At 42.8% G+C, this 26,598-nt stretch overlaps 1 protein-coding gene across 1 annotated transcript in view; it reads left to right on the forward strand.

The window, feature by feature from the left end:
- Positions 1–13,325: 13,325 nt before the first annotated feature.
- Positions 13,326–26,598, forward strand: part of DNAAF5 (dynein axonemal assembly factor 5) — a 53,094-nt gene continuing 39,821 nt past the window's right edge. The window contains exons 1-4 of the mRNA XM_061599979.1: positions 13,326–13,994; positions 17,050–17,234; positions 18,962–19,086; positions 20,458–20,573. Of these exons, the coding sequence (XP_061455963.1) occupies positions 13,436–13,994; positions 17,050–17,234; positions 18,962–19,086; positions 20,458–20,573 (985 nt within the window). The 5' untranslated portion in view covers positions 13,326–13,435. The remainder of the gene's footprint in view (positions 13,995–17,049; positions 17,235–18,961; positions 19,087–20,457; positions 20,574–26,598) is intronic.

The raw sequence follows: 26,598 nt of genomic DNA on the forward strand, positions 1-26,598 counted from the left end.
GTCTGTGTGTGTGGATATCTTTCAGCTGGTTCTATTCCTACTGGGCACAGGGCTGGCACACGCTGTCAATACGCCGCTGCAACAGGGGTTATGGGCCCAACCTAGCGGCCCAGCCTACCAGTCTAGAGACCCAGCCTAGAGCCTAGCAGCCTAGCGACCTGTCTACTCAGTAAGTCTGCCAGAGTGCTGAGGAAGAGTGCTTAATTGTGGAAGCCAGTTGGGCGAAGGAATAGTGTTTAGCCATGTGCAGAAGAAGTAGCTGCAGGCATGGCAGTTTCACTTTCAGCCGGGATGCCTTTGGAAAGGCTCACTGAATGAAACTATTCCAGTTGGCGATTAAGGATGCAAGCGTTCCTTACCAAGGAAGATTTATGGCAGGTAATTGTGACCGACCCATCGGCGGATCCGCAACCGGCTCCGTGGATTCGAATGGACGAGAAAGCGAAGGCGTTAATCATCTTGGCGGTTGATGATTCTCAGTTGCTGTTTATACAAGATAAGCCAACGGTGAGGCTTATATGGACTGCATTAAATGAAGTGCATGTGCGAAGGACGGCCAGCAGCAAAATTCACTTAGCACGAAAACTCTATCAGATGAAGCTGGCTGAGGACGGGACTATGTCTGCTCATTTGTTGGAAATAAAGAAGCTGTTTGCAGAGCTGCAAGAAAGGAATGTGGAGCACACACAGTTGCAGCAAGTGTACATCATCCTCTCTTCACTGAATTCGTCTTGGGACCCGATCGTGAGCTCACTGGAAGCTATGCCAGATGAGGGTCTGACAGTTGAGTACGTCTCGGGCAAACTGCTCCAGGAGTGGGACAGACGCAAGGAAGCCGATGGAAGAGAGAAAACTGAGAAAAGAGAATGCAGAAAGCCAAACTTCAAAGACACAGAAGCAAGATCGTTTGGACTAAAAGCCTGTTACTTCTGTGGTGCTACTACTCATCTACAAAGAGACTGTGAAGCGAAGCGTAAAGGACGAGGCAGGAAGCCGTCGTGTGTGCAGCTGGTGAGTGCTGACAACTGCAAAACTAAAAGCAGCAAAGACAGAGACAGTACTGTATGGGTACTGTCTACCCACAGTATGGTGAAGGACTTAACTTTGTTCAAAACTACAATTCCCACAAAAGAGGATGTTGTGCTTGCGGATGGCACGCACAGACAGGTATTGGGGAGGGGAACTGTAAAATTAAGCGAATTGAACACCATAATGACTGATGTATTGTTTGTACCAAGCTTAGAATGCAATATCATGTCTGTTAAGAAACTGAATGCAATGGGATATGTTGTCACGTTTAGACAAGGGACATGTGAGATAAAGAAAGGGGACAAACTCTGTATGAAGGGATATCTTAGGAATTCACTGTTTTACATACAATTCAAACCCACAGGATGTGCTACTATGTGTGCAAATAAGAAGCCTCATGACCGATTATTCATCTATGGCATAGAAAACTAGGTCATGCTAGTTTTGGAACGATCATGAAAACACCCAGTAATAGTGTGGATGTGACACTAAAAGAGTGTAACCAGTATGTGGAATGTGATGTATGTAATCAAACCAAAGCCACTGTTGCTCCTATATGTAAAGAGGCAGAGAGTAGCACAAATGCACCATATCAAATGATTCATATTGATTTAGCAGGACCGTTTCAAGGTTCACAAGGTGGTGCCAAGTATTTTCTGGTGATTGTAGACGACTATACCAGGTTTTGTACCTTTTATTTGTTACATGCAAAAGACGAAGCAGAGGGGAAACTGAAACAGTTTGTGAAAAAGATTGAAGTACAAAACGGTGTAACAATCCAAAGGATACGCTCTGATCAAGGGGGAGAGTTCACTAGTAAATCGTTAGAGCAGTATTTGGCAAAGAAAGGGATAGAACAGAATTTCACTGCCCCATTTTCTCCGTTTCAGAATGGATTAGCGGAGAGAAAAAATAGAACCCTTCAGGATGCAATTAGAGCCATGTTAAGGGACTCTGAGTTAACAAATGCGTTTTGGAGAGAGTGTATATTATATGCCAATTACATTCAAAATAGGCTGTATCATAGAGCAATTCAAATGACACCATATGAGAAACTCAATGGAAAGAAACCAAAACTGCAACATATTGTTAGATTTGCAGTAAAGTGCTGGGTACACGTTCCCAAAGGAAAACGACATGGGAAATTAGCTCCCAGAGCACAGAAAGGGAATGTACTGGGATTTCAAAATGCTTACTATCATGTCTGGATACCAAATCAGAGAAGGGTGGTGCTAAGCAGGAGCATTAAAGTCCAGGAACAGGATTGGGATAACATGGAGTATGTGGAACTAGGCAATTCACATGAGCATGATGCAACCACAGAACATGACCCAGAACAAGGGATAAAACAAGAGGAAGAGGAACAACCTCTTGCTAGTGAGGATGAGAGAGGCAAAGAGGAAACAGAGCTTCAGGTAACATTAAGACGCTCTGAAAGAGCAAATCTGGGTAAACCACCTGAAAGGTTTCAGATTGGCACAGTAACAAGCCAAGAAACAAACAAGTGCAAAGTAATGGATGATGGTGAAACACTGTACCTCGAATGTGTTAAACAGTGTATTAAATAAAGATTGACATAACTGTAGAAATCATACTGTAATTGTGGAAAAAGCTATGAAATGTATGTACTCAGGTCTTTATGGAAAAGGTGGGAGCTGTAGGCTGCTGAGGAGTCTATGTGTCTGGTTTTCCAGAAAGACAGAAATGAGAAGACGTGTAATGAGTTAAACACTGTGCAGCAGCTCAAGGTCAGAGGCTGCAGCTGGCATGAAACAGAACATCTATAAAGCCTTGAAAGAGAAACTACAAGGTGTAGGGGTGTGAGGTGTTAGAAGAGCTAGGAAAGTATTTGTGTCTGTATCTGTGAGAGAAATCCTGTCAGTAAAGACTCTTAACAAGTAACGGTCTGTGTGTGTGGATATCTTTCAGCTGGTTCTATTCCTACTGGGCACAGGGCTGGCACACGCTGTCAATACGCCGCTGCAACATGACCATTCCCTAGGCTGCTTTGCGGTAGGACAAGACTCAACCAGGACATAGCTCAGTGGAACCTATGCTAGACACAAGGCACGCTCCAGGCTAAATACAAAACTGGCCATATGAAACACAGCATCCTTGTGAAGCTTCAGTAAGGAGCCAGCCAAAATTGAACCCTTTTATAGTCCTGGCACCAGATCCTGCCTTATTATTAACATCACCTGTGCTGCAAGAGGCTGCTCTACTTAATGAGGCCCAGCCTTCTCTAGTAACCTCCTACTGCAATGGGGTTGAAGAGGCTCAGGTCCTCAGTGCTACATCCTCTGCCTGGGGGAGGGGAGGTACAGGCCAATCTAGCAGCAGCAACACTTCAGGTTCACAGTCTTCACCTCTACCACCTGTTGAAAGAAGAATCCAATTCCTGATTCCTAACAATGCCTCTGTTGGAGTTGTATATGAGTGGCTTGTCCTGGAGACCCCAACTCTGCTGCTTCAGGCATGGTAGAAGACAAAGGCATTTGCCAGTCCAGTTGGCTCCTGTATGCAAAATGGGGAGGGTGTCATTTTCTGTTTTGCCTCAGGTAGCAAAATGACTTGGGTTGGCCCTGCAAAAGTAGCTTGTCATGTGAGGTGAGGGAGAACTAGTGCTTCAGCATCACAAGCGTGAAATCTCCTTGGCCACTTGGAACTATCCAGTTCTCTGGATCCTGAGCACATCCACTTATGCCAGTGCTTTTCAAACTTTCCCCCTTGAACATTTTCTATTTATTTATTTATTTTATTCCATTTACGAATCACTTCCCATAAAATATCTTCACATAATTTCACAGTAAAAGCTCAACAATAAAAACAATTCTGTATACATCAAAACAATTCCATATATATACAACATAAAAACAACTTCATATGTAAAAACAATTTCAAATCCAATATAGATACAGAATGGGATCAAGATCTCTACTTAAAAGGCATTTGGAAAAAAGAAGGTCTTCAACAGCCAAGAAAAAGACAATAGAGAGGGCACTTGTCTGATATGTAATAGGAGGGGATTCCAAAGGGTAGGTGCCACCACACTAAAGAACTCAATCTTACATCCTACAGAATGGATCTCCTGATGAGATAACTGCAGGAGGCCCCTTTTTTGTCTGCCAAGAGCATGGGATGCATTGCAAAGAATTCTGGGGCATAGTCAGTGGCAATAGCCTGACCTTTTCAGACCTGGGACTGAAATATACTGAAACATGTATTTGGGAATGCACTAATTTCATGGTAGTGCTGCTGTTGTGACCCACGCTAGATCAGGCTGTGACTCAAGAACAGTTCCTGACCCACCAGCTGAAGACCAATGTCTTGGGTGCACACTGAATTCACATGGATCACTGGGTCCCTTGTGAACTGACTGTGCCCTGTAGTACACCTTCCCTTATAGGAAGGACCATAGCTCAGTGATAGAACATGCAAAAGGTCCCAGGTTCAGTTCCTGTAAACAACTAAAAGCGTTCAGATAATAGGTTACATCAAAGGTTGGCAGATGGTAGATCAGGATCTACTGACTGGAGGAGGACTAATGTCCCTGTCTTTAAAAAGGGTAAAAAGAAGGAATCTGGGAATGACAGAGCAGTGGCGTCACTAGGGTTGGTGTCACCCGGTGCGGTAACTCATGGTGTCACCCCCCATGGACCTCCTCCCGTACCAGACCTAGGGGCGGGGCGGCTCTGGGTTAGGGTTGCCATATTCCAGTTCCACAAATCCGGGCAGGCTAATTTGCATATTATGCAAAATATTTGCATATTATTTGCATATTATGCAAATATTTGCATGTTGATATTTGGATTGTCCAGTTGTTTTGTTTTTGTGCCTAGGAATTACCACCAAAAACTGGGGAAAGATGTGAGAAATCTTTTTTTAAAAAAACTTAACATTTTCAGCCTTAAATGCCTAGACTCTAGATTCCAACACTATAGAATATTTATTGATTGATTAAGAGGATTTATATCCTGCCCTTCTGCTGTTAAAAACAGAGCTCAGGACAGCTTACAAATATAATAAAAACAATAAAAATGCACAATCAATATAAAAACATAATAAAAACACAAAATAGCAGCAAACATAAAGTAAGTCAGGGCAGCAGTACGGTTAACCATTACATATACAATATATTTCAGAGATGAGTGGAGGTAATGAACAGGGTACCACATGGCTTGGTCTTGGGCCTGGGCTCTTCAACATTTTTATTAACGACTTGGATGAGGAGGTGCAGGAAATGCTTATCGTGTGCAGATGATACAAAATTGGGAAGGATAGCTTTTACCCTTGAGGACAGAAACAAAACTCAAAATTATTTTGATAGGCTTAAGCATTGGCCTAAAAACAAAAGAATACACCTAAGGGAAAAAAACTAAATGGACAGTTATAAGATGGGGGATACTTGGCTCAGCAATACTATATGCGAGAAGGATCTTGGAATTGTTGATCATAAGCTGAAGATGAGCCAACAGTGTGATGCTGTTGCAAAAAAAGGCAAATGTTATTGTAAGCGACATTAACAGAAGTATAGTTTCCAAAATGTGTGAAGTACTGGTTCCCCTCTATTTAGCACTGGTTAGGCCTCATCTTCAGTACTGCATCCAGTTCTAGACTCCGCACTTTAAGAAGAATGCAGACAAACTGGAACAGATTCAGAGGAGGGCAACAAGGATGATCAGGGGACTGGAAACAAAACCCTATGAGGACAGACTGAAAGAACTGGGCATGTTTAGCCTTGAAAAGAGAAGACTGAGGAGAGATATGATAGCACTCTTCAAGTACTGGAAAGGTTGTCACACAGAGGAAGGCCAGGATCTCTTCTCGATCATCCGAAAGTGCAGGACACGGAATAATGGGCTCAAGTTACAGGAAGCCAGATTTCAGCTGAACATCAGGAAAAACTTCCTAATTTTTAGGAGTGGTATGACGATGGAACCAATTCCTGAGGGAGGTAGTGGGCTGTCCAACATTGGAGGCATTCAAAAGGACAGCCACCTGCAGGTATTAAATTGGATTTCTGCGCTGAGCAGGGGGTTGGACTCACTGGCCTTATCCCTTCCAACTCTACTATTTTTGATTCTGCTGGCAGATCTCTGTGTGATTTGTAGCAGATCACCAAGGATTTCTGACTGTTTAAAAGTATCAACAATTCCCCCCCTCCAAAATTAGGCCGCTGAAATGAAGAAAGCTGGGGGTTGGGATCAGGAATGGATTTTTATTATTTAAATTTGAGCTTTATCCAGCAAAAATGGATACTTTGGATATATTGGGTTCCACAATGCCTTTACAAGAAGGCACTTGCAGCAAGTGCAGATTGGTGGCGCTCCTAGAAGAAAAGGTCAGGGGACTGCAGCAACGCATAGACACCCTGCAACTTATCAGAGAAGATGAGGACTTCCTCGATAGAACACAAGAGGAATTAAGGGAATGACACAAAGTACAGGAAGAAAACGACAAGGAAGAAGAGGACTGCAACAGCAACAAATCCCCATGGAGGACTGTCACTGTAAGGGCAAGGAAAAACAGGAGGGATTCAGAACGGCTGCAACTAACAAATCGTTTTCAGCGTCTCTCGGCAGACAGCACCTCTGAAGAGCCTCAACAAACTCACCTGCATAAAGAGCCACTGGCTGCAAAGGAAGACTCCACACCCCAGAGGAAGGAAGCTGATGCAACCACCGCTCGCGGCAAAAAGAGGAGGGTGCTGGTGGTTGGAGACTCGCTGCTCAGGGGGGTAGAGGCACCGGTATGCCAGCTGGACAAAATGAATCGGGAAGTCTGTTGTCTCCCTGGGGCACGCATCCGGGACGTCACTGACAACCTGCCGAGGCTCATTGGGAACCAAGATAGGTACCCCTTTCTCCTCATCCATGTGGGCACAAACGACACAGCCAGAAACACCTTGGAACAGATCACCTCAGACTATGAGGCTCTGGGTAGGAAGGTCAAGGATTTTGGGGCACAGGTGGTCTTCTCGTCAATTTTTCCCGTGAAGGATAGATGACTACAAAGGGAAAGGAAGATACTGCAGGTCAACGACTGGTTACGCAGATGGTGTCGACGGGAGAGATTTGGATTCTGGGACCATGGTCTAAGCTTCTTGGAGGGGGGACTGTTGGCAAAAGATGGGCTGCACCTCACGAGGACTGGGAAGAATCTCTTTGGCAGAAGTATGGCAAAACTCATCAAGAGGGCTTTAAACTAAACCCTCTGGGGGATGGAGATGATAGCTTAAATACCGATCCAAAGACAGTGGGTTGTAAACGCAAGGATTTGAAGGGTACAGGAGACACTGGGAGAGAGAAAGGGATGCACGGCAAAGCTCACGGTATATTAACGGAGGAATCCAATCGGGACAAAAGAGACTTCTGGTGTCTATATACCAACGCGCGCAGCTTGGGAAACAAGCAAGAGGAGCTTGAAGTCTTAGTGCATCAAGACAAATATGACTTCATAGGGATAACAGAGACTTGGTGGGATGACTCCCATGATTGGAATATAGCCATTCAAGGATATAAACTCTACAGAAAGAATAGAAGCAACAGAAAAGGAGGGGGAGTAGCGTTATACGTCAAAGACAAATACACCTCTATGGAAATCCAAGAGCGAACAAAATGGTCCGATAGAGACCATTTGGGTAAAAATAAATGGAGAAACAAATAAAACCGACATGGTTTTATTACTACAGACCCCCTGGCCAAGAAGAGGTGGTAGACAAGGCCTTTCTCAAACAAATCTCTGAAATCTCAAGGAGGCAAGAAGTAGTAGTGATGGGGGTCTTCAACTACCCGGATATCTGCTGGGAGACAAACTCTGCGAAGCACAAAGCCTCCAACAAATTCCTGATGGGCCTTGCTGATAATTTCCTCTTTCAAAAAGTAGAAGAAGGAACAAGGGGATCGGCAATCCTGGACCTGATCTTAACTAACAGGGAAGAATTGGTCACGGGAATTAAAGCGGTCAGTACCTTGGGGGAAAGTGACCACGTAATGCTGGAATTTGTGATTCTGGGGAAAGCCAAAGAAGAATATAGTCAAATATGGACCTTGGATTTCAGGAAAGCCGATTTTAGCAAGCTCAGGGAAATGATGGGTAGGATCCCGTGGCTAGATAGACTAAAGAAAAAAGGAGCCCAAGAAGCATGGGAGTTCATGAAGAACGTATTACAAAAAGCGCAATCGCAAACAATTCCAAAGAGGAAGAAAAACGGAAGACATCGGAAAAAGCCAATGTGGCTACACGGAAGACTGGTGGAGGAGGTAAAAATAAAAAAAGAGCATGTATAAAGAATGGAAGGAAGGATGCATCACCAAGGAAGAGTACCGACAAGTGGCTCGGGCTTGCAGGAATAGCGTAAGGAAAGCTAAAACCCAGAATGAGCTGAGGCTGGCGAGGGAAGCGAGGAACAACAAAAAGGGGTTTTTCAGATATGTTCGAAGCAAGAGAAAGACCAAGGAAACGGTGGGACTGCTGCTCAATGAGGATGGCAAAATGTTGACAGATAACAAGGAAAAGGCAGAACTGCTCAACGCCTATTTTGCCTCCGTTTTCTCCCAAAAAGGGAACAGTGTGCAACCTTCCATCGGTAGCAATCTCAGTAAGGGGTCAGGATTGCAGTTCAAGATTGATAAGGAGATAGTCAGGAAATACCTAGTTAACCTAAATGAGTTCAAATCTCCAGGGCCTGATGAACTGCATCCCAGAGTATTGAAGGAACTTGCTGATGTACCCTCGGAACCTCTTGCCATCATCTTTGAGAAATCCTGGAGAACAGGAGAGGTGCCGGAGGATTGGAGATGGGCAAACGTCGTCCCGCTCTTTAAAAAGGGTAAAAAAGAAGATCCGGGGAATTACAGGCCGGTCAGTCTGACTTCAATACTGGGAAAGATATTAGAACAGATAATAAAAGAGTCCATTGGCAACTATCTAGATGACAATGCTGTGATTAGTAGGAGCCAGCATGGGTTTGTCAAGAAAAAATCCTGTCAAACTAATCTCATCTCTTTTTTTGATCGGGTCACTAGCTTAATAGATGGGAAATGCTGTAGATGTCATCTATCTAGATTTCAGCAAAGCGTTTGACAAAGTCCCCCACGACCCTTTGATTAGCAAACTGGTCAAATCCAGACTAGATGGAAATATTGTCAGGTGGATTCACAACTGGTTGGAGAACCGTACTCAGTGGTCGTCGGTGGCTCTGCTTTGGACTGGAAGGAGGTTTCGAGTGGAGTGCCACAGGGTTCTGTCCTGGGGCCGATACTCTTCAACATTTTTATCAATGACTTAGATGATGGGGTGGAGGGAAGCCTTATGAAGTTTGCGGATGATACGAAACTGGGAGGGATAGCTAACACAATGGAAGACAGGAATAAAATCCAAAGGGACCTGGATAGACTAGGAAATTGGGCTGAAATTAATAAAATGACATTCAATAAAGACAAATGCAAGATTCTGCATTTAGGCTACAAAAACAAAATGCACGGGTACAGGATGGGAAATACCTGGCTTAGCAGTAGTGCGTGTGAGAAGGACCTTGGAATTGTAGTGGATTGCAAGTTGAACATGACCCAGCAGTGTGATGCTGCGGCAAAAAAGGCGTACGCGGTTTTGGGCTGCATAAACAGAGCTATAGTTTCCAGGTCGAGGGAAGTAATAGTCCCACTATATTCTGCATTAGTCAGGCCTCATCTGCAATACTGCGTTCAGTTCTGGGCACCTCATTTTAAGAAAGATATAGACAAGTTAGAGCGGGTTCAGAAGAGGGCGACGAGGATGATAGCTGGTATGGAGAACAAGTCTTATGAGGAACGGTTGAAGGAACTTGGCATGTTCAGTCTGGTGAAGAGAAGGCTGAGGGGTGACATGATTGCACTCTTTAAGTACCTGAAGGGCTGTCACATAGAGGAGGGTACAGATTTGTTCTCTGCTGCCCCAGACTAGGTCTAATGGTTTTAAGTTGCAGGAGCGTAGATTCAGATTGGACATTAGAAGGAACTTCTTGACAGTAAGGGCAGTTCGGCAATGGAACCGACTGCCTAGGGAGTTGGTGGGATCCCCTTTGCTGGATGTCTTCAAGCAGAGGCTGGACAGCTATCTGCGGGAGATGCTCTAGCTGTGGATTTCCTGCTGTGAGCAGGGGGTTGGACTCAATGGCCTACAAGGCCCCTTCCAACTCTATAATTCTATACAGATAGATTCAGGAGGCATATGATGTGGGCATGTCCATTAATATTTTCTTTTTGGTGTGAATTTGCATTAATTTTGTAGCAGAAAAAGTCTTGATATCTGCAGATGTTCATATACTTTGACATTCTATTCCTGTAGTATTGAGATTAACAGCAGGACAACAAAAGTGAATTCTGTGAGCTTTTATGGTTGCCAAGATTCATAATTCGAGCCTGGAAGGATAAATACCCACTGTCAATAGTCTGAGAATGTTACCACGCTTGCTACACACTTCTTATAAATGTCATCTACGTGTGGATACTTTTTTAGGCATTTGGATGGCATATGGAAGATGGAAATGGTTTGTCTTCAAGTCAATCCCGACTTACGGCTACCCTTTTTCATGGTAAGCGGTATTCAGAGGGGGGGTTACCATTGCCTCAGACTGAGGCTAGTCCTCCCCAGCTGGCTAGGGCCTGTTCAGCTTGCCACAGTTGCACAAGCCAGCCCTTTCCTTGTCCGCAGCTGCCAGCTGGGGGGCAACTGGGCTCCTTGGGACTATGCAGCTTGCCCACGGCTGCACAGGTGGCAGGGTACGTCACCCCTGAGCTACTCACTGTGGGGGTGATCTTTAGCTGGCCCTTGACACCCAGGAGACATGACCAGGAATTTGAACTCACAGACTCTGGAATCCCAGCCAGACTCTTCTCCCCACTGTGCTATACCAGCTGTAGGGTTGGCATATATAGGTATCAATTTACATGTTTAAACTAAGATATACCAATGGTGATTGTATTTTAATGAGCTGATGAGGTTTTCTTTTCTCTGTATTTCTCTTTTTCTTCTTTCTTTGTTACTTTTTAAGGAAAAAAATTAATAAAAAGGCATGGATTTTTATGTGAAAGTATTGTGAGCACAGTTTTGATACTGAAAATGAATCCCTGGGCTGGGATACACTGGGAGGTGCCCTGTTTCTTCATTCTAATTGTACATCTGTCCTTCCCCTTTCTAAGCCTTATATCGGGTCCAAGTGACATCAAGGTAATCTTGATTCCTCCTGGCATTCCAAAGCCAGAATGCCACCACTGAAAAAACCATTTGCCAGTAGCCACCTGCTGCTGGATTGAAGGTCCTGCCAAGCACTTACAGGTTTCCTACTCCCAAGGTGTGAAAGATTTAAAGGCCAAAACCAGCATTTGGAATTAGGCCTAGAAACATACTGAGACCCAGTGAAGTTGGCAAAATATCATGATGTGCTCATAAACATTCCTTCTACCAGCTTTGGCCAGTACACCAGCCGCAACTGTAACTGGACAGGAATACTTTAGCTACAGTAGTTCATCTCAACCTCCAGACTGGTTTACTACAATGAGCTTTATACGGGACTGCCCTTGAGGTCAGTCCAGAAGCTGCAGCTAGTGTAAAATGCAGCAGCTATACTGTTGTGTGGCAGAGATTACCATCAGCGTGTAACATCTTTGTTGAGTAGTTGCACTGGCTGCCAATATGCTACTGGACTGAGTTCAAGGTTTTGTTGTTTGTATGTGACGGACTACACAACTCAGAACCAGGTTACCTGGGAGACCATTTATCCCCCTACGTACCTGCCCGATCACTAGTCCGCTAAAGAGGCTCTGCTGACAATACCTCCTGTCTCAGGTGACCTCTTCATGGAAGAAGGCCTTCAATGTTTAGGCTCCTTTGGAATTCCTTCCCTCTTAAAATATGCCAGCTCTTACAATTCAGCATATGTTGAAAATATTTTTCTTCACTCAGGCTTTTCTAGCTTAACCTTGTTGTTAATTTGTTCACAACCACCATTTTAAATATGTCTAAAATCTGTTTCATTATGCTTTTATATTTCATTGCTTATTTCTGTCTTTTTGGATATTTTGATGTTTAGCAGTCTAAATGTTCTACAATACATACATACATAAATACATATTAGCAGTCTTGTAGCAGTGTTCTGAATGAACTGAAATATCCAGGCAATCTTCATAGGGAGACCCTAATTGAAGAATTGCAATCATCTAAACAGGAGGGTGACAGGTCATGGATAACTGAAGCTAGGCTATGCCTGCCTAGGTAAGGTTGTAGCTGGCACATCAGCCAGAGCTGGCAAAAGGTGCGTCATGCCACAATGGACCTTCCATATCTGCTACTGACAAAGATGGATCCAAACTACATACCTGATGTTTTAGACCCAGAGATGGGGAGCCTGTGGCCCTCCAGATGTTGCTACACTACAACCATCATCATCCCTGATAACTGGCCATGCTGGCTGAGGCTAGGGGCAGTTGGAGCCCCAAAACATCCAGAGGACCACAAGTTCCCCATCTCTGTTTTATGGCCTCTCCTTATGCTGTGACACCATCTGCTGACACACACCCCCCAAAAAAACCCTGGTGTGGCAATTAGGCTATAAAAAGGCAAGGTGTGTACAAGTGCTTCTTAATTGTCTGGGTTGTATCCAACTAAGCTTTACTCATAGTAGGCCCATTAAAATTAATGTATCAACATTAGTAATGTCCATCAGTTTTAATGAGTGTACTCTGAATAGAACTTACATTAGATACAACTGTCATTTGTTTGTAAAAAAACCCCCTATTTTTTCATTCCTTTTTTTTTGGCCAGTGGAATTTTTATTTTGGCTTTAAAATACCTTAATTCCACTTGCTGCTTGTGTCAACAACATTCACACTTGTGCACAGAAAATAACACTTTTCGAGTTAATGTGCAAAAGTACCCAAATGTTTTCTTGTTCCTGGACGTAAGAGGTGCTGGAACCAAGATGGCAAGGGATGCTTGTTTTACACCATCCCAGAAGTTTGCTTTATTACCGATGTGGTGTATTTCATTTACTGACTTGTTGATTTGTATTGCTTTTAGGTTTTAAAAAAATATTGTAAGCTGCTTGAGAACCAGAGTGGCAGAAGAGCAGCCTAAAAATGTCACTACGAAGATGTACAGAGCTGGGGCAGTAAGACTGCAACTCTATGCAATTTTAGTGTGACGTACTTCTGAGTAAATATGTATATGGCGGGTAGCGACATTGGCCTCAGAACACCCCCCCTTCCCCGCTTCAAAGGCTTGCCTTTCCCAAGCCACGTCCTCACTTTCCGGCCCTTCCATAAAGCACCCCGTTCGCTGTCGCAAACAAACGCAGGTGGCGGCTGCGAAGGAGACCTTAGCAACGGGTATAGCGACCTCCCTCCCTTAGCAACGGAAAGGCAAAAGCATGGCCGACGAGCAAGGGGCCATCGGCGACCACCACCCTCGGGTGACCGAGGTCAGCCAAGCGCTAGCCCGTCACCTGAGCGGCCTGCAGGAGGAGTCTCGGCAGGCCCGGCTGCAGGCCCTAGCCGGCATCCGCCAGGCGGTGGTGGAGCAGCCCCTCTCGCCGCCGGTGCTACAGGAGGTCTTCGTCAAGGTGCTGCTCCGACCTTTGACGCGCTGCCTGGTGGCCGACCCAGCCGAGCGCTGCCGGGAGCTGGCGCTGGAGCTGACCCGCTACAGTCTGAGCCAGGGAAATTGGCCGGCCAAGGCGCTGCCTTTTCTGGTTCCGGCGCTGGCGCAGCGCCTCTGCCTTCCTCAGGGCGACGGCGAGGCGTGCGAGGAGCTCCGCCTCGGCCTCGTACAGCTCCTCATCCTCCTGCTCCAGGCATGCGGGAGCGACGCCCTGGCGCCTTACCTGCCCGAGCTGGTGCGTGCCCTGCGCAGCGCCCTCCTCGACCCCTACCCGCAGGCCAAGCGCGAGGGCTGCACGGGCGCCGCCGCCTGTGCCAAGGCCATGCCAGGTGTGGACCGGGGGAAAGGGGCTCGGAGGAGGTGGGGAAGAGGCCGGCCGGCTGGCGAATAGGAAGGGTTGAATAGATGGAAAACCTAACTAGAAAGAGGAATTGACCCTAGTTTGAGGGGCTAGGGTAAAAGCGGGGTAAGGACCTCTTGCACCTTTACGAAGTGTGCATTAGCATAATGTCCAAAACTTTCTCAGTATTGCTTCCAACAGCCCTGTAAGGTGATGATATCGTCTATGTAAATGGGACTTTACAAAGAAGGAATAGAGCGGGTCCCTGTCCTAAGGGACCTGCAGCCCAGATCAGTGGTTCCCCAACTTTTCTTCCCCTCCACATAACACTTCCAAATTGCTGATGGTCATAGCAGACCACAATGATTTTTCTGCCTGTTGTAGCAACTATAATCGTAATGCACTGTGCTATATGTTAATTTAAAATTGTATTTTTATTGCTGCTTTTATTTCTTACATTGTATTTTACTGAATTACAATTTGGATTTCATAGGATTCAAATTGTAATACAATAAAATACAATATAAGGAAAAAAAGAGACAATAAAAATACAATTAAAAACCAATATGAAGATTTAATGTGGACATGTCGTGGACCACCTGAGTGAAGGTCATGGACCATTGGTGGTCCACAGACCACAGTCTGGGAACCTCTGGTGTAGAAGAAGGAAATTCTTCTACACAGTCAGTGGCATCTGGTTGGCCGCTGTGAGAACAGGAAGCTGGGCTAGATGGGCCTTTGGCCTGATCCAGCAAAGCTGTTCTAATTCTATTATGAATTTCAGCAGAGCTGCACCTACTGGTATTCCCTCTTCTGCACAGTAAATGAAAGTGCAGAATGTCTTGGGCCACATCCACACCATACATATCAAGAATATGGCTTCCCCCAAAGACTTCTGGAAACTGTAGTACAGTATGTTAAGGGTGCTGAGAAGTGTAGCTCTGTGAGGGTAAACTACAGCTCGCAGAATTCTTTGGAGACCATGTGCTTTAAATGTGTGGTGTGGCTGTGATTACTCTCCCCACCTGGCCACTTTTACTAACCAGGCAGCTCCATGACAGAGGTCACAGAGCACATGCTTTCCCTGTAGAAGGTCCTAGCTTCAACCCTTCGTGCCTCCAGATAGAACTAAGAAAGATCCCTGAAGAGCTGCCAACAGTCACTGTAGATCAAGAGTTGCCAATCTGTTTGGGCACATTTGGAAACTGGAGAGGTCATGGGCACCATACACACACACACACCCCCTGGAACCAAGCACACATCACAGCCTATGCTATCAGCTTTAACTGAAAGCTTATTTCAATATTTTTTGTAGGTAGGCAAGGAAGGTCTCTATATGGGCACATGTTGGCAACCTCTGGTAGACAGTACTGCGCTAGATAGACCAGTGAGTCTAACTCAATATATAAGGCAGCTAGATCTTGCCAAAAGACTGTAGGAAGGAGTGCATACTTGCAGCCTGGGTTGCTTTTGTGTCTAAGAGATGCAGTCTGCAGAAATCAAGTCATAGGTGGTGCCAGAGGGGAGCAAGTATCCCCAAGAGAAGTAGACCGCCCCTTATTGCTGGGCCAGTAAGCTAGATATTATCTGAATGAAAAGCAATTTGCATACACTAATGATAACAATCACAAACTGGAAATTAAAATAATGCACCCTTAAGTATACTTGCTTGGAACACCGTTAAAATTAATATGACATATTTTTAAGATGGGACATGTTTAAGACCAGAACACTAATGTGAAATAGTTCTCTTTCAGAAATCTAACATGTGAAATAAAGCTCACCCAGCCTCAAATGCACTTTGGCTTCTCTGTGATCCCTCCCTATTCCCCCTTCTAGTGCCACCACTGCAGCAAATGCAGAAAAGGGCAACTGAAAGGATTTTATTTTTATCTGACTTTTCTGTCCACAGATACACCCAAATCTGTGTAGGGTTTTTTTAAGCAATAAGATGGGCCGGAGCATCGTCCATTCAAGAAGCGTTTGGGATATTTTAGCTTAGGGAAAAGGGGGAAAGCTGACTAGAAGATGGAATATGATAAAAAGTTATAAAATAATGCAAGTCATGAGAAAAGAAATGTATCTCCCTCTTTCCTGCTAATACTAGAACTTGGTCATCAAATGCAAATGACTGATGGGACATTTGGGACAGACAAAAGAAAATCCCATGTTGTGCAAAGCAGAATTAATTTATGCCAGAAGATATTATAATGGCCACTTGTTTAGATGACTTTAAAAGGAAATTAGACAAATTCATGGATGAATACAGATCTTATAAATGGCTATTAGTTGTGGCTAAATGGAAACCCTGAATTTAGAAGCAGTATACTACTAAATACCAGTTACTGGGAGTGACAGAGAGGAAAGCCCTTTGCCTTCATGCTCAGTTTTCAAGACCTTATAGCTCAGGGTGGGGAAACCTGTGGCCTTCCAGATGTTGTTGGACTACAGCTCCCATCATCCCTAACTCTTGGCCATTCTGATGAGAGCTGGAGTCCAACAACATTTGGAGGGCTACAGCTTCCCCAGCCCTGTCTTAGCTGTTTTGCTAGCAAGGTAAAAAAAAATCCTAAATAAGAATTTATTGAGTGGAATAATAAGGAATTAAATCTACAGCCTTTAAATAGGGCAGTGTGAAGGGTGCTTATCATATTTAGTATCCATTTAGGAATACAGTCTGAATGAATGTAGATTTTATCTTAAATACATATTCTTAGCTTTCTTGACTTTGTTTTCTTTGTGGGTCAAATTTTGAGGCTAGAGATTTCAAGTTATCTTTTGGATTTTGAAAATTAATATTGAACACTCTTTACGTGTGAGAATGTGGTATCTTTTAGGACATCTATACAACCAGTAAGACTGAAATAAGGACTGAGAGTTTGGTGCACTGTTCCACCCTTTCTCAGGGATATAACACATTAATTGTTGTTTATTGGTAATCATTACTCTTTGTTCTCTGTGTTATAAAATATAACAGAGCACACACTGAACTAAACTAATTTATAAAGAATGTAAGGCAATTTCCCTTTATTTTCCTCTCCAAGACTCTTTTCACATGCAGTCAGAAAGTCTGATCAATCCCTTAATGCAAGCAATTTCCCACCAACACTATCGAGTCCGTGTTGCTGTCATTCAGGCCACAGGAGCAGTGATACAGTTTGGTGATGTGAAGTCTCTGGATGATGTGCTCTCTCATCTAGCTCAGCGGTGTTTTGATGATATCCCACAGGTAATTTTCTTTGGCTACATTTTAATTCAGACAGGGCTTTCCTTGCAAACGTATCTGAGAGACCAAATTTAATGTTTAACTTTAGCACTAAATTCTTGAACAGCTTTTCTTTTTAAGTTAGTTTACTGCTGGATTTTTAAGACTCTTAGCTTCTGTTTGAGTGTAGGCCTTTAAATAGGAAAAGGTAACTAAATTTATGAAATGCCTAAGAGGCAGCTTATGTGTTCTGAGAAAGGAGAAAGCAGAAGCATGAGCGAGTTATATATCTTTTTGAAATGTGCACCAGAGGGACTGATGCATAATTTTGTTGCCATGGTTACTAACAGTGTGCTCCACCAAATACTTATTATAACTTGTATCCCAATCCTAAAAACCTTAGCAGGTGATGGCAGAGTCTAGAGAGCTGCTGATGAACTTCTGTATGCACACTAGGTCTACTCATGACACCCCTTGCACCAGCTACCCAGCCCCTGAAAAGCTTGTCCTAAAGATAAAGCACCACCCAATGAAGCATAGGGGCTATTGGCAGGCCTTAAAATTGGGAGGAAACCTTTGGCATGCCTAAGTGCTCTAGAACCTCTAGAGGTGTAGCATGGTCTGAAGCCATAACAGCAACTTTGCTGAAGCTAGACAGATCTGGATAGGAGACTTCCTGGGAACTTACACTGTCATTGAATTCTATTATGAGAAAAAAGAAAGATAGATTTTAACCTCTATAGTAATACTCAGTATGATGAATGTTTGTGCCTTTATGGTATGGAGGAAGTGTAAGACATAATCCGTTATGTACTTTGCTGTCTCTTATATAGATCCTAGAAAGTAATGTATTTGAAAGAACAGCTGGCCAAAATGTCCAATTGGCCTGCAACTTTTAGACATCTATTTACTTATTAGAGATAATGTGAGGTATGTGCCTCTTAGCCTTTTTGCAAGGTGCACAGCAAAGATTCATTTTCAAATTCTGGAATTAGAGGCAATACATGTAGTTGTCATGAAGATTTGCTATGTATAGTACTCTATTAGATCTATTATGGTCCCTACTATACATTGTAAGGCAATATATTTGCTGTACAATAAATGAGTGGTTTGATTTGATAGAAAGGTAATAAAGAAAGCCTGTTTTTCAGTGACACTTACTTCATGCAAGTAAAGAATTAAGGAAATTGATGGGACTAACCAAGCTTTATTGCAGATTATGTTGCCTTAGGTTGCAATTCTAATCCCGCTTATCTGGGAATAAGCCCCATTGAATTCAACACTACATATGTCTGAGTAGACATGTTTAGGATTGCACTGTTAATAAGATAGTGAACTGCAACCTCAACCCTGTAATGTACTGTTGAGTTCAGATCTGAAGGCCAAACCAAAACTTTTGGAAAGGGGAGTTTTCAGAATTTGAATAGCAGTAGTGCTCAGTATTTAGTGAAGTCATTGACCCAGCTCCTGTCCATTGAGTAGATTCAGTAGCAGGCTTGAATTCTGATCAACTAATTGTCAGAAATGCTGCCTTTGTAGGCTCCCACCCTCACTTTAAATTAGAGCTCCATTTTTAACTTGTATTCATGTGTATAGAACCAGCTAGCTTTGCAAGCAATTAAAAAAAGTTAAACCAAAACCTCAAGCTGCATGAGTTAATTTTTCTAATGATTTTGTAGTCCGATGGTCTGTTTTGACATTCGATGGAAGTAAATGTGCCATACTGTGCTTTTTTTCTTGGCCTTTTCTAGGTTAGAGAGGCTGTTATTGGTGTTGTTGGAGAGTGGCTACTGCATCTGCGGGATAGATATTCTTATTTTCACAAGTTAATTCCTCTGCTGCTCAGCGGCCTTACTGATGAAATACATGAGAACAAGTAAGCAGAACTCGGAATCCACAGTTTTTATAATTTACTCTATGCAGATATTACAGCTCATGTGTTTAAGTGGAGAGTGGGGCCACGCTGGGTAGCTCTTCTCCTGACATTGTGTGTCGTGTGTGCAATGAAATGAATGTCAACACAGCAAAAGACTTCATTTATGCAGCTGTATCTGCAAAGTCTTCCACACAGTCCAAAAGTGTGTAGAAGCCTACACACTTACTGCTGTACACAGGAGGGTTCCCTTTTGCAGATGTCAAAGCATGCATGATGCTGTGTGTACAGGGTGAATTGGTGTGACTGGTCAAGTATTCAATAAAGGTGTAGCTATTTGGGAAATCAACAGATTTTAGTTTGACCAAACTGCCTACATGTATTTATGTGCATAACCTATTTAAACATCAGGAAATGGAAATGGACTGCCTTCATGTCAATTCCAACTTATGGCAACCCTGTGAATAGGGTTTTTCATGGTGAGCAGTATGCAGAGGTGGTTTCCCATTGCCTTCCTCTGAGGCTGAGAGGCAGTGACATGCCCAAGGTCACCCAGTGAGCTTCATGGCTGTGTGGGGATTCAAACCCTGGTCTCCCAGGTCGTAGTCCAATACCTTAACCACTCCACCACACCGGCTCTCTTAAACATCAGAGTTCACCCAAATAAAATACAAATTCTCAAACTTTATAGAAGGTGCTTTAAGCTGAGGTAATATTTATTAAACTTCTCTGTGATTAATAGGGACAAAAGATGTTTGAATATTAAGTGGTTTATAAATGTTTTTAAATAAGAATGGTGGGATGTCCCATTAACACCTAGTACCAACACTTGATCCTGGCACTGAGATGTATAGCCTGCTTTGTTGGTAAAGTTTAGTGGTGAATATGGCATTCCTTTTCTGGTCAAGCTGTAGCCAAGGAAGACACAGCCCCTTGAGGGAGCCAGGAGGGGCTTGCCCCAATCCTTACAGGAGTCCACACTTCCTCATGGGACCTTCTTCACATTTTGAGCTAGTTTACACATGCAAGTACATAATGTTCTCTCATTATCTAATCTTTCAACTGAATGTAGTCTTTCTGCACCAGAAAGTACTTCCTTTGAGTATGAAAGTTCTGTTTGTGGTGATGAATCTGAGATGGCTCATTCACATGTGCAAATTGTCACCTGATGCTACAGTCAATGTCTGTTGTTGTGGTTCCAATGGTCTTGGAAATGTAGCTGTAATTAGAAATTGCCTCCAAAGCTTTGTTGTTTTTTAACCACTAGTTCCAGGTGAGTTCAAAGGGATCGTGTTTTTTCACTGCCCTCTTTTAAACTTATTTTCATGTTTTATATAATGAATGGTGTTTATGATGCTTTTGGTTTACACTTAGGGAACTGGCTCTAACTTACTGGAAGAAAGTAGGTTTGCAGTGGGAAAAAGAAAATGAAGATGATATTAAGGATAAACTTGACTTCTATGTTGCACCACCTTATTATCCTCCAGGATGTGAGTATAATGAAAAAATGCTTAGGATGCAAATTTACTGTCTCATTGTTATCTTCACAAGCCTCCAATATGAAACTATTTGATATGGTAGATGTGGAGTACAGTGTATTAATGGGAAATTAAGTAAAATACAAACTGAAGTATTGTGAAATATTTATATTTTTAATACTTTCTTTTCTGTCTCAGTAACCTATTAGAATTCTTTGAGAGTGTCAACAAGCATATAGATAGAGGTGATCCAGTGGACATAGTGTACTTAGACTTTCAAAAGGCTTTTGACAAGGTACCTCACCAAAGACTTCTGAGGAAGCTTAGGAGTCATGGAATAAGAGGAGAGGTCCTCTTGTGGATAAGGAATTGGTTGAGAAGCAGAGAGTAGGAATAAACGGACAGTTCTCCCAATGGAGGGCTGTAGAAAGTGGAGTCCCTCAAGGATTGGTATTGGGACCTGTACTTTTCAACTTGTTCATTAATGACCGAGAATTAGGAGTGAGCAGTGAAGTGGCCAAGTTTGCTGACGACACTAAATTGTTCAGGGTTGTTAAAACAAAAAGGGATTGCGAAGAGCTCCAAAAAGACCTCTCCAAACTGAGTGAATGGGCGGGAAAATGGCAAATGCAATTCAATATAAACAAGTTAAAATTATGCATATTGGAGCAAAAATCTGAATTTCACATATACGCTCATGGGGTCTGAACTGGCGGTGACCGACCAGGAGAGAGACCTCGGGATTGTAGTGGACAGCATGATGAAAATGTCGACCCAGTGTGCGGCAGCTGTGAAAAAGGCAAATTCCATGCTAGGGATAATTAGGAAAGGTATTGAAAATGAAACAGCCGATATCATAATGCCATTGTATAAATCTATGGTGCGGCCACATTTGGAATACTGTGTACAGTTCTGGTCGCCTCATCTCAAAAAGGATATAGAGTTGGAAAAGGTTCAGAAGAGGGCAACCAGAATGATCAAGGGGATGGAGCGACTCCCTTACGGGGAGACGTTGCAGCATTTGGGGCTTTTTAGTTTAGAGAAAAGGCGGGTCAGAGGAGACATGATAGAAGTGTATAAAATTATGCATGGCATTGAGAAAGTGGATAGAGAAAAGTTCTTCTCCCTCTCTCATAATACTAGAACTCGTGGACATTCAAAGAAGCTGAATGTTGAAAGATTCAGGACAGACAAAAGGAAGTACTTCTTTACTCAGCGCATAGTTAAACTATGGAATTTGCTCCCACAAGATGCAGTAATGGCCACCAGCTTGGATGGCTTTAAAAGAAGATTAGACAAATTCATGGAGGACAGGGCTATCAGTGGCTACTAGCCGTGATGGCTGTGCTGTGCCACCCTAGTCAGAGGCAGCATGCTTCTGAAAACCAGTTGCCAGAAGCCTCAGGAGGGGAGAGTGTTCTTGCATTCGGGTCCTGCTTGCGGGGTTCCCCCAGGCACCTGGTTGGCCACTGTGAGAACAGGATGCTGGACTAGATGGGCCACTAGCCTGATCCAGCAGGCTCTTCTTATGTTCTTATGTTTATATTTCAAATATTCTAAAAACTACACATTGCCAAACAGGCTGCAAATGTTCCTCTGTTAGATAATCTCTTTGTACTTAGGGAATGTGTGATGCTATCCTCAAGATATTTGTTTTAGAGTATCCTAGGCTTAGTAGCTTCAGTAAGATTGCTGAGACTTAGCAGCCCAGGGGGTGATAGAGGATAAATTGATATGCAGACAAGATAGCTGGTAAGTAATAGCAAGCATTAAGAGATCTGCTTGAGACAATGCTCTTTGCAAAATAAATGTAGATCATAAGCTTGGGCAACCCCCCAACTGCCTAGTTGAGCTGACTGTTCATGCATCATGCCCTCTAACATCTTGTCCTGTGAAAAGATTAATAGCGAATTATGGTGCTTTGTTAGACGTTTGATCTAATAAATCTGCACTTTATTTTTTAAGGAGTTTAAAATTGTTTTTTGGAATTATTTTTGTTTTCTCCTTTAGTTGGAGAATTGGGTGGGATAAGCTCTTATCTAGTACGTAACTCAGTGGTGGCCAATCTTTTTGGCAAATGCGCTGTAAAGTGAGCCCAAAAAGTATTGAGAGATTGCTGCTTTTATGTGCACTGTAGTATATAAGCAGTGCTCTATGCTCTGGCGTAATTTTGCTTTAGCTTATTGAGTTGGGAACTAGCTTCACCAGGAGACCTAGGCAGAATTGTAGGCATAGCGAGCCTTACACACCTTTCTCCCTTTGCCCCAGAGGACTGCAGCTTGTCCAATTTGTTGTCCTTGTGCTTGGCTGCTGATGTTTTAACATATTTAACACACATCTTCAGTGGTAGCAACACACTCTTCCTAAATTTGCATTTGAGACATATTCAGAACTCTTAGACTTCATGAAATTCATAAAAAAATTATTTCAGTGTTTTCTGTAAACGGCCTGCTGAGAAAATATTTGGACAGTTTATCGCTTTTTTAAAATTCAACTTGTAAACCACAATTGATTAGAAATTCCAGAAATCTCAGAAGAAGTCCCTTTACCAACTTCCATAGAGTTAAGTCATTTTGAAGATGCTGAATTAAATTCTGTTTCAGTCTCTTTACTCAATCTGTGGAACTTTTACTCAGCATCTTATATGAGAATCTCAAATTGTAGGGCAGGCTCTACTTGGGGATGTAGAATCCTAAGAGGTTGAGGTGCTCCTTTCAGGGAGGAACAGAATCCTGAGACAGGTGGAACCTGCTTTGCTTCATCAGCCAAACCTGGATGGGTTGCGTGCCCCTTGGAAGAGGACCCTCACTGATCCAAATTAGATTTGTGAGGGTGTCTGCATCTCATTACCCCTGTCCAGAGCTTGGAAAAGGTACTTTTTTGAACTACAACTCCCATCAGCCCAATCCAGTGGCCATGCTTGCTGGGGCTGATGGGAGCTGTAGTTCAAAAAAGTAACTTTTCCAAGCTCTGCCCCTGTCATCCCAACCTGATATGGGAAGCTCAGGAAGAGCATCATATTAATGACAGGAGGGGTTAAAGAAGCCCCAGAGTGGTGTAGTGGTTCGAGTGTTGGACTGTGACCTGGGAGACCAGGGTTCAAATCCCCACACAGCCATGAAGCTCACTGGGTGACCTTGGGCCAGTCACTGCCTCTCAGTCCCAGAGCGAGGCAACGGGAAACCCCCTCAATATCGTTTAGCATGAAAACCCTATTCATAGGGTCTCCATAAGTCGGAATCGACTTGAAGGCAGTGCATTACATTATATTTACACTAATGGGGATTAGTAGTACCCCAGTCCACAAACCCTCTCACGTAGCCACAGGTTGCACACAACTGGACATGAGAATCTGCATACTCACCCATGGAACAAGTTATTGGGGACAGGTTATAGGGACCACAGGATGGAATAAACCCAGAGGTGGAGCTCAGATTCATATAGCTTGAAAAAAGCTGCTCTCCTGTCACTGAATAACAATAGCATTAGGGTGTTTGTTGTCCATATTAAGAATATGTAGTGGTACTGACTAACCTTTACATTTGTTTCATTCATTGCCAATAGAAAAGAATCTTCTTGGCCTCACTGCAGAGGTTATTTGTTGCTTCAAAGTCTTGTTCAATAGGATTTAAGTTAGTTGTAATTTACTTGACCCACTGATGACCCACAAGGATGACGTTTGTGTATTAGGCCCCCCTGTTAAATTTCAACATCTATATATCATGTATATTATAATTATCTGCTTCTTTTTAACAAAATGGCTTCTGAAGAATAAAGTCCTTCACCTGCAAAATGCAGACTTCCAGTTTCCTTCCCCACCCCCCACTCTACCACCATGGATTGAAATTTTCACTTTAACCCCAGTTCTTTTAGCTGCAAGCTAATGAACCTGACACCTATGCCTCATTGTGCTTTGATCTCGCATTGACAGAGATTGCAGGTCAGGATGAAAAGTAAAGAAGGAACTGAATGCCATCCTGACAGTAGGGTGACTTTCTATTGAGAAGCAGAAGAAGAAGAAGAAGAAGGGGGGAAGCATTGCCTTAGGATGGGGGTGCAGAGAGGTTAGGGAAAGGTAGTGGGGGAGAGAAGCCTTTGACAGGCCTGAGATATGTGGATGAAATAGCTGCATTTCTACATCAGAAATGAAGGCAACTGTTGAAAAGGACAAGTCAAAATCTTTTGAAAAACTATGCCTCTGGTCAAATGGGATGTCACTCTGTGTCTTTGTTTTCTCAGGCAAGATTTCTGTATTTGACCTCTTTGTTTTTTGCTGTCAATTTCCATAATCCATATGCTCTCTTCCATGACAAAGAGAAGTCTTAGTTCAGAGTGCCTTTGAAGATCCTTCCCTTTAAGTAGGTCCTTCACAAATGCTTCTATGTTCTGTATCCTGTTTAAGTTTTATGTCAGGTTTTTTTTTTGTTATTTGTATAGCCACACTAACAGGGCCTCATGGAAACTGCAAGATGCTTCAGAGCTTTATTTTGTGAGAGTCTATTTCTACAGGCGATAACATTTTATCAAGAAGCCTTATATTATTAACATTGTATTCATTTATTTTTATTTCAAATATATATATATTGCTTTTACATGTTTTAAAAAATAAAATGTTCAAAGTGGTGCACAATAAATGCTAATAAAATGAGAACACATTTTAAAATGTAACATTTTTTAAAAAGTCAAATCTAATAGCAGCAAAACTGAAACAGGAGAAAGCATCAAGCAATAAAAATAAATGAGTTGTATCCAACTAGCTTTTAGTCAGAGAAGACCTATTAAAATTAATATATCTAAGTTAGTTATTTCCTTTAATTTTAATGGTTCTACTCTGAATTTGTTATTTGTTGTTGTTACATGCCTTCAAGTCGATTACGACTTATGGCGACCCTATGAATCAGTGACCTCCACGAGGATCTGTCATGAACCACTAGGAGTCCGACCCAAGATGGCCATGCTGTATGGTTTGGTTGCTTTTTGTCTCTCAGCGTTTTTACCATAAGGAACTTATCTGCTCTTCTATGATCTACTGTAAATCCTTCAACTTATAAGAATTCAGAAGAATTTCCATCGAAGGTCAGTTTGTGAACCTGGCCATGCCGCTCTCTTTTTTCTCTGTGTGAGAGGAAAGCCTGTTTGTGAATGCTGCCCTGGAATTATCATAAATTACTTCTACCCCTCCTGATAAGGAAGTTTCTATAATGTAATTTATGTCTTACCTCTCTCCTGAGGATAGTTTTATCTACAGTCCTGTTGGGCTGACTGATATTTTGATACTCAGACTTTTAATTAATGGTTGCCGCCAACTTGCTTGACTTATTTTCTTAAAGTCAGATTGCAGATAGAATGGTTCTTACAAGGAAAATGCACAAAGACCTGGGTATTTTATGTTCACCGCCCAGAGAGCTATTGCTAGTCGGGCGGTATATAAATTTAATAAATAAATAAAATAATAAAATAATAATAATAATAATATTCCCTTAAATGAGGAAACAAGATCGCCCCTTGGGATGACAAATCAACTAAAAATCACCTCTTTTTTTCCCCGGAGCAAGAAAGGACTAAAACTATTTCAACTCCCCTTGAAGAAAATTCAAGTGATGAAGGTAATGATTCCTTAAGGACTTCACCTTTTGATAATGTCCCTCCTGCTGATAAGGTGAATTTAGATTGGTCTATTGATATGAAAGGGAATTTTTTAATGGATACGTCATTTCCACTCTCTCTGAATTTGGCCCAGGAATTAGAACAGGCTGAAAGCCTGCCAAATGAACACCTAGGTAACTCTCCTGTGGTGCCAAATAGTAAAGAGGTCCATAATGTGCCTTTGAGTCCTCTCTGCTCTTCAACCTCTCATTTATGGTATAAGACCCTAGACCAGGATCTCTCAGACCGCATTCATCTTATATCGCGAGAAATCTTATGTATAAAAAACTTTATTATGGAATCCAATAGCCTGCTTACAAGGCTTACGGAGGAATTAAAAAAATTGTACGCACAACATTCAGCTGATTTGTCTAGTGCTCGTCCTCCTTGC

The sequence above is a fragment of the Rhineura floridana genome, chromosome 17, assembly GCF_030035675.1.
Source record: "Rhineura floridana isolate rRhiFlo1 chromosome 17, rRhiFlo1.hap2, whole genome shotgun sequence".
Lineage (NCBI taxonomy): Eukaryota > Metazoa > Chordata > Lepidosauria > Squamata > Rhineuridae > Rhineura > Rhineura floridana.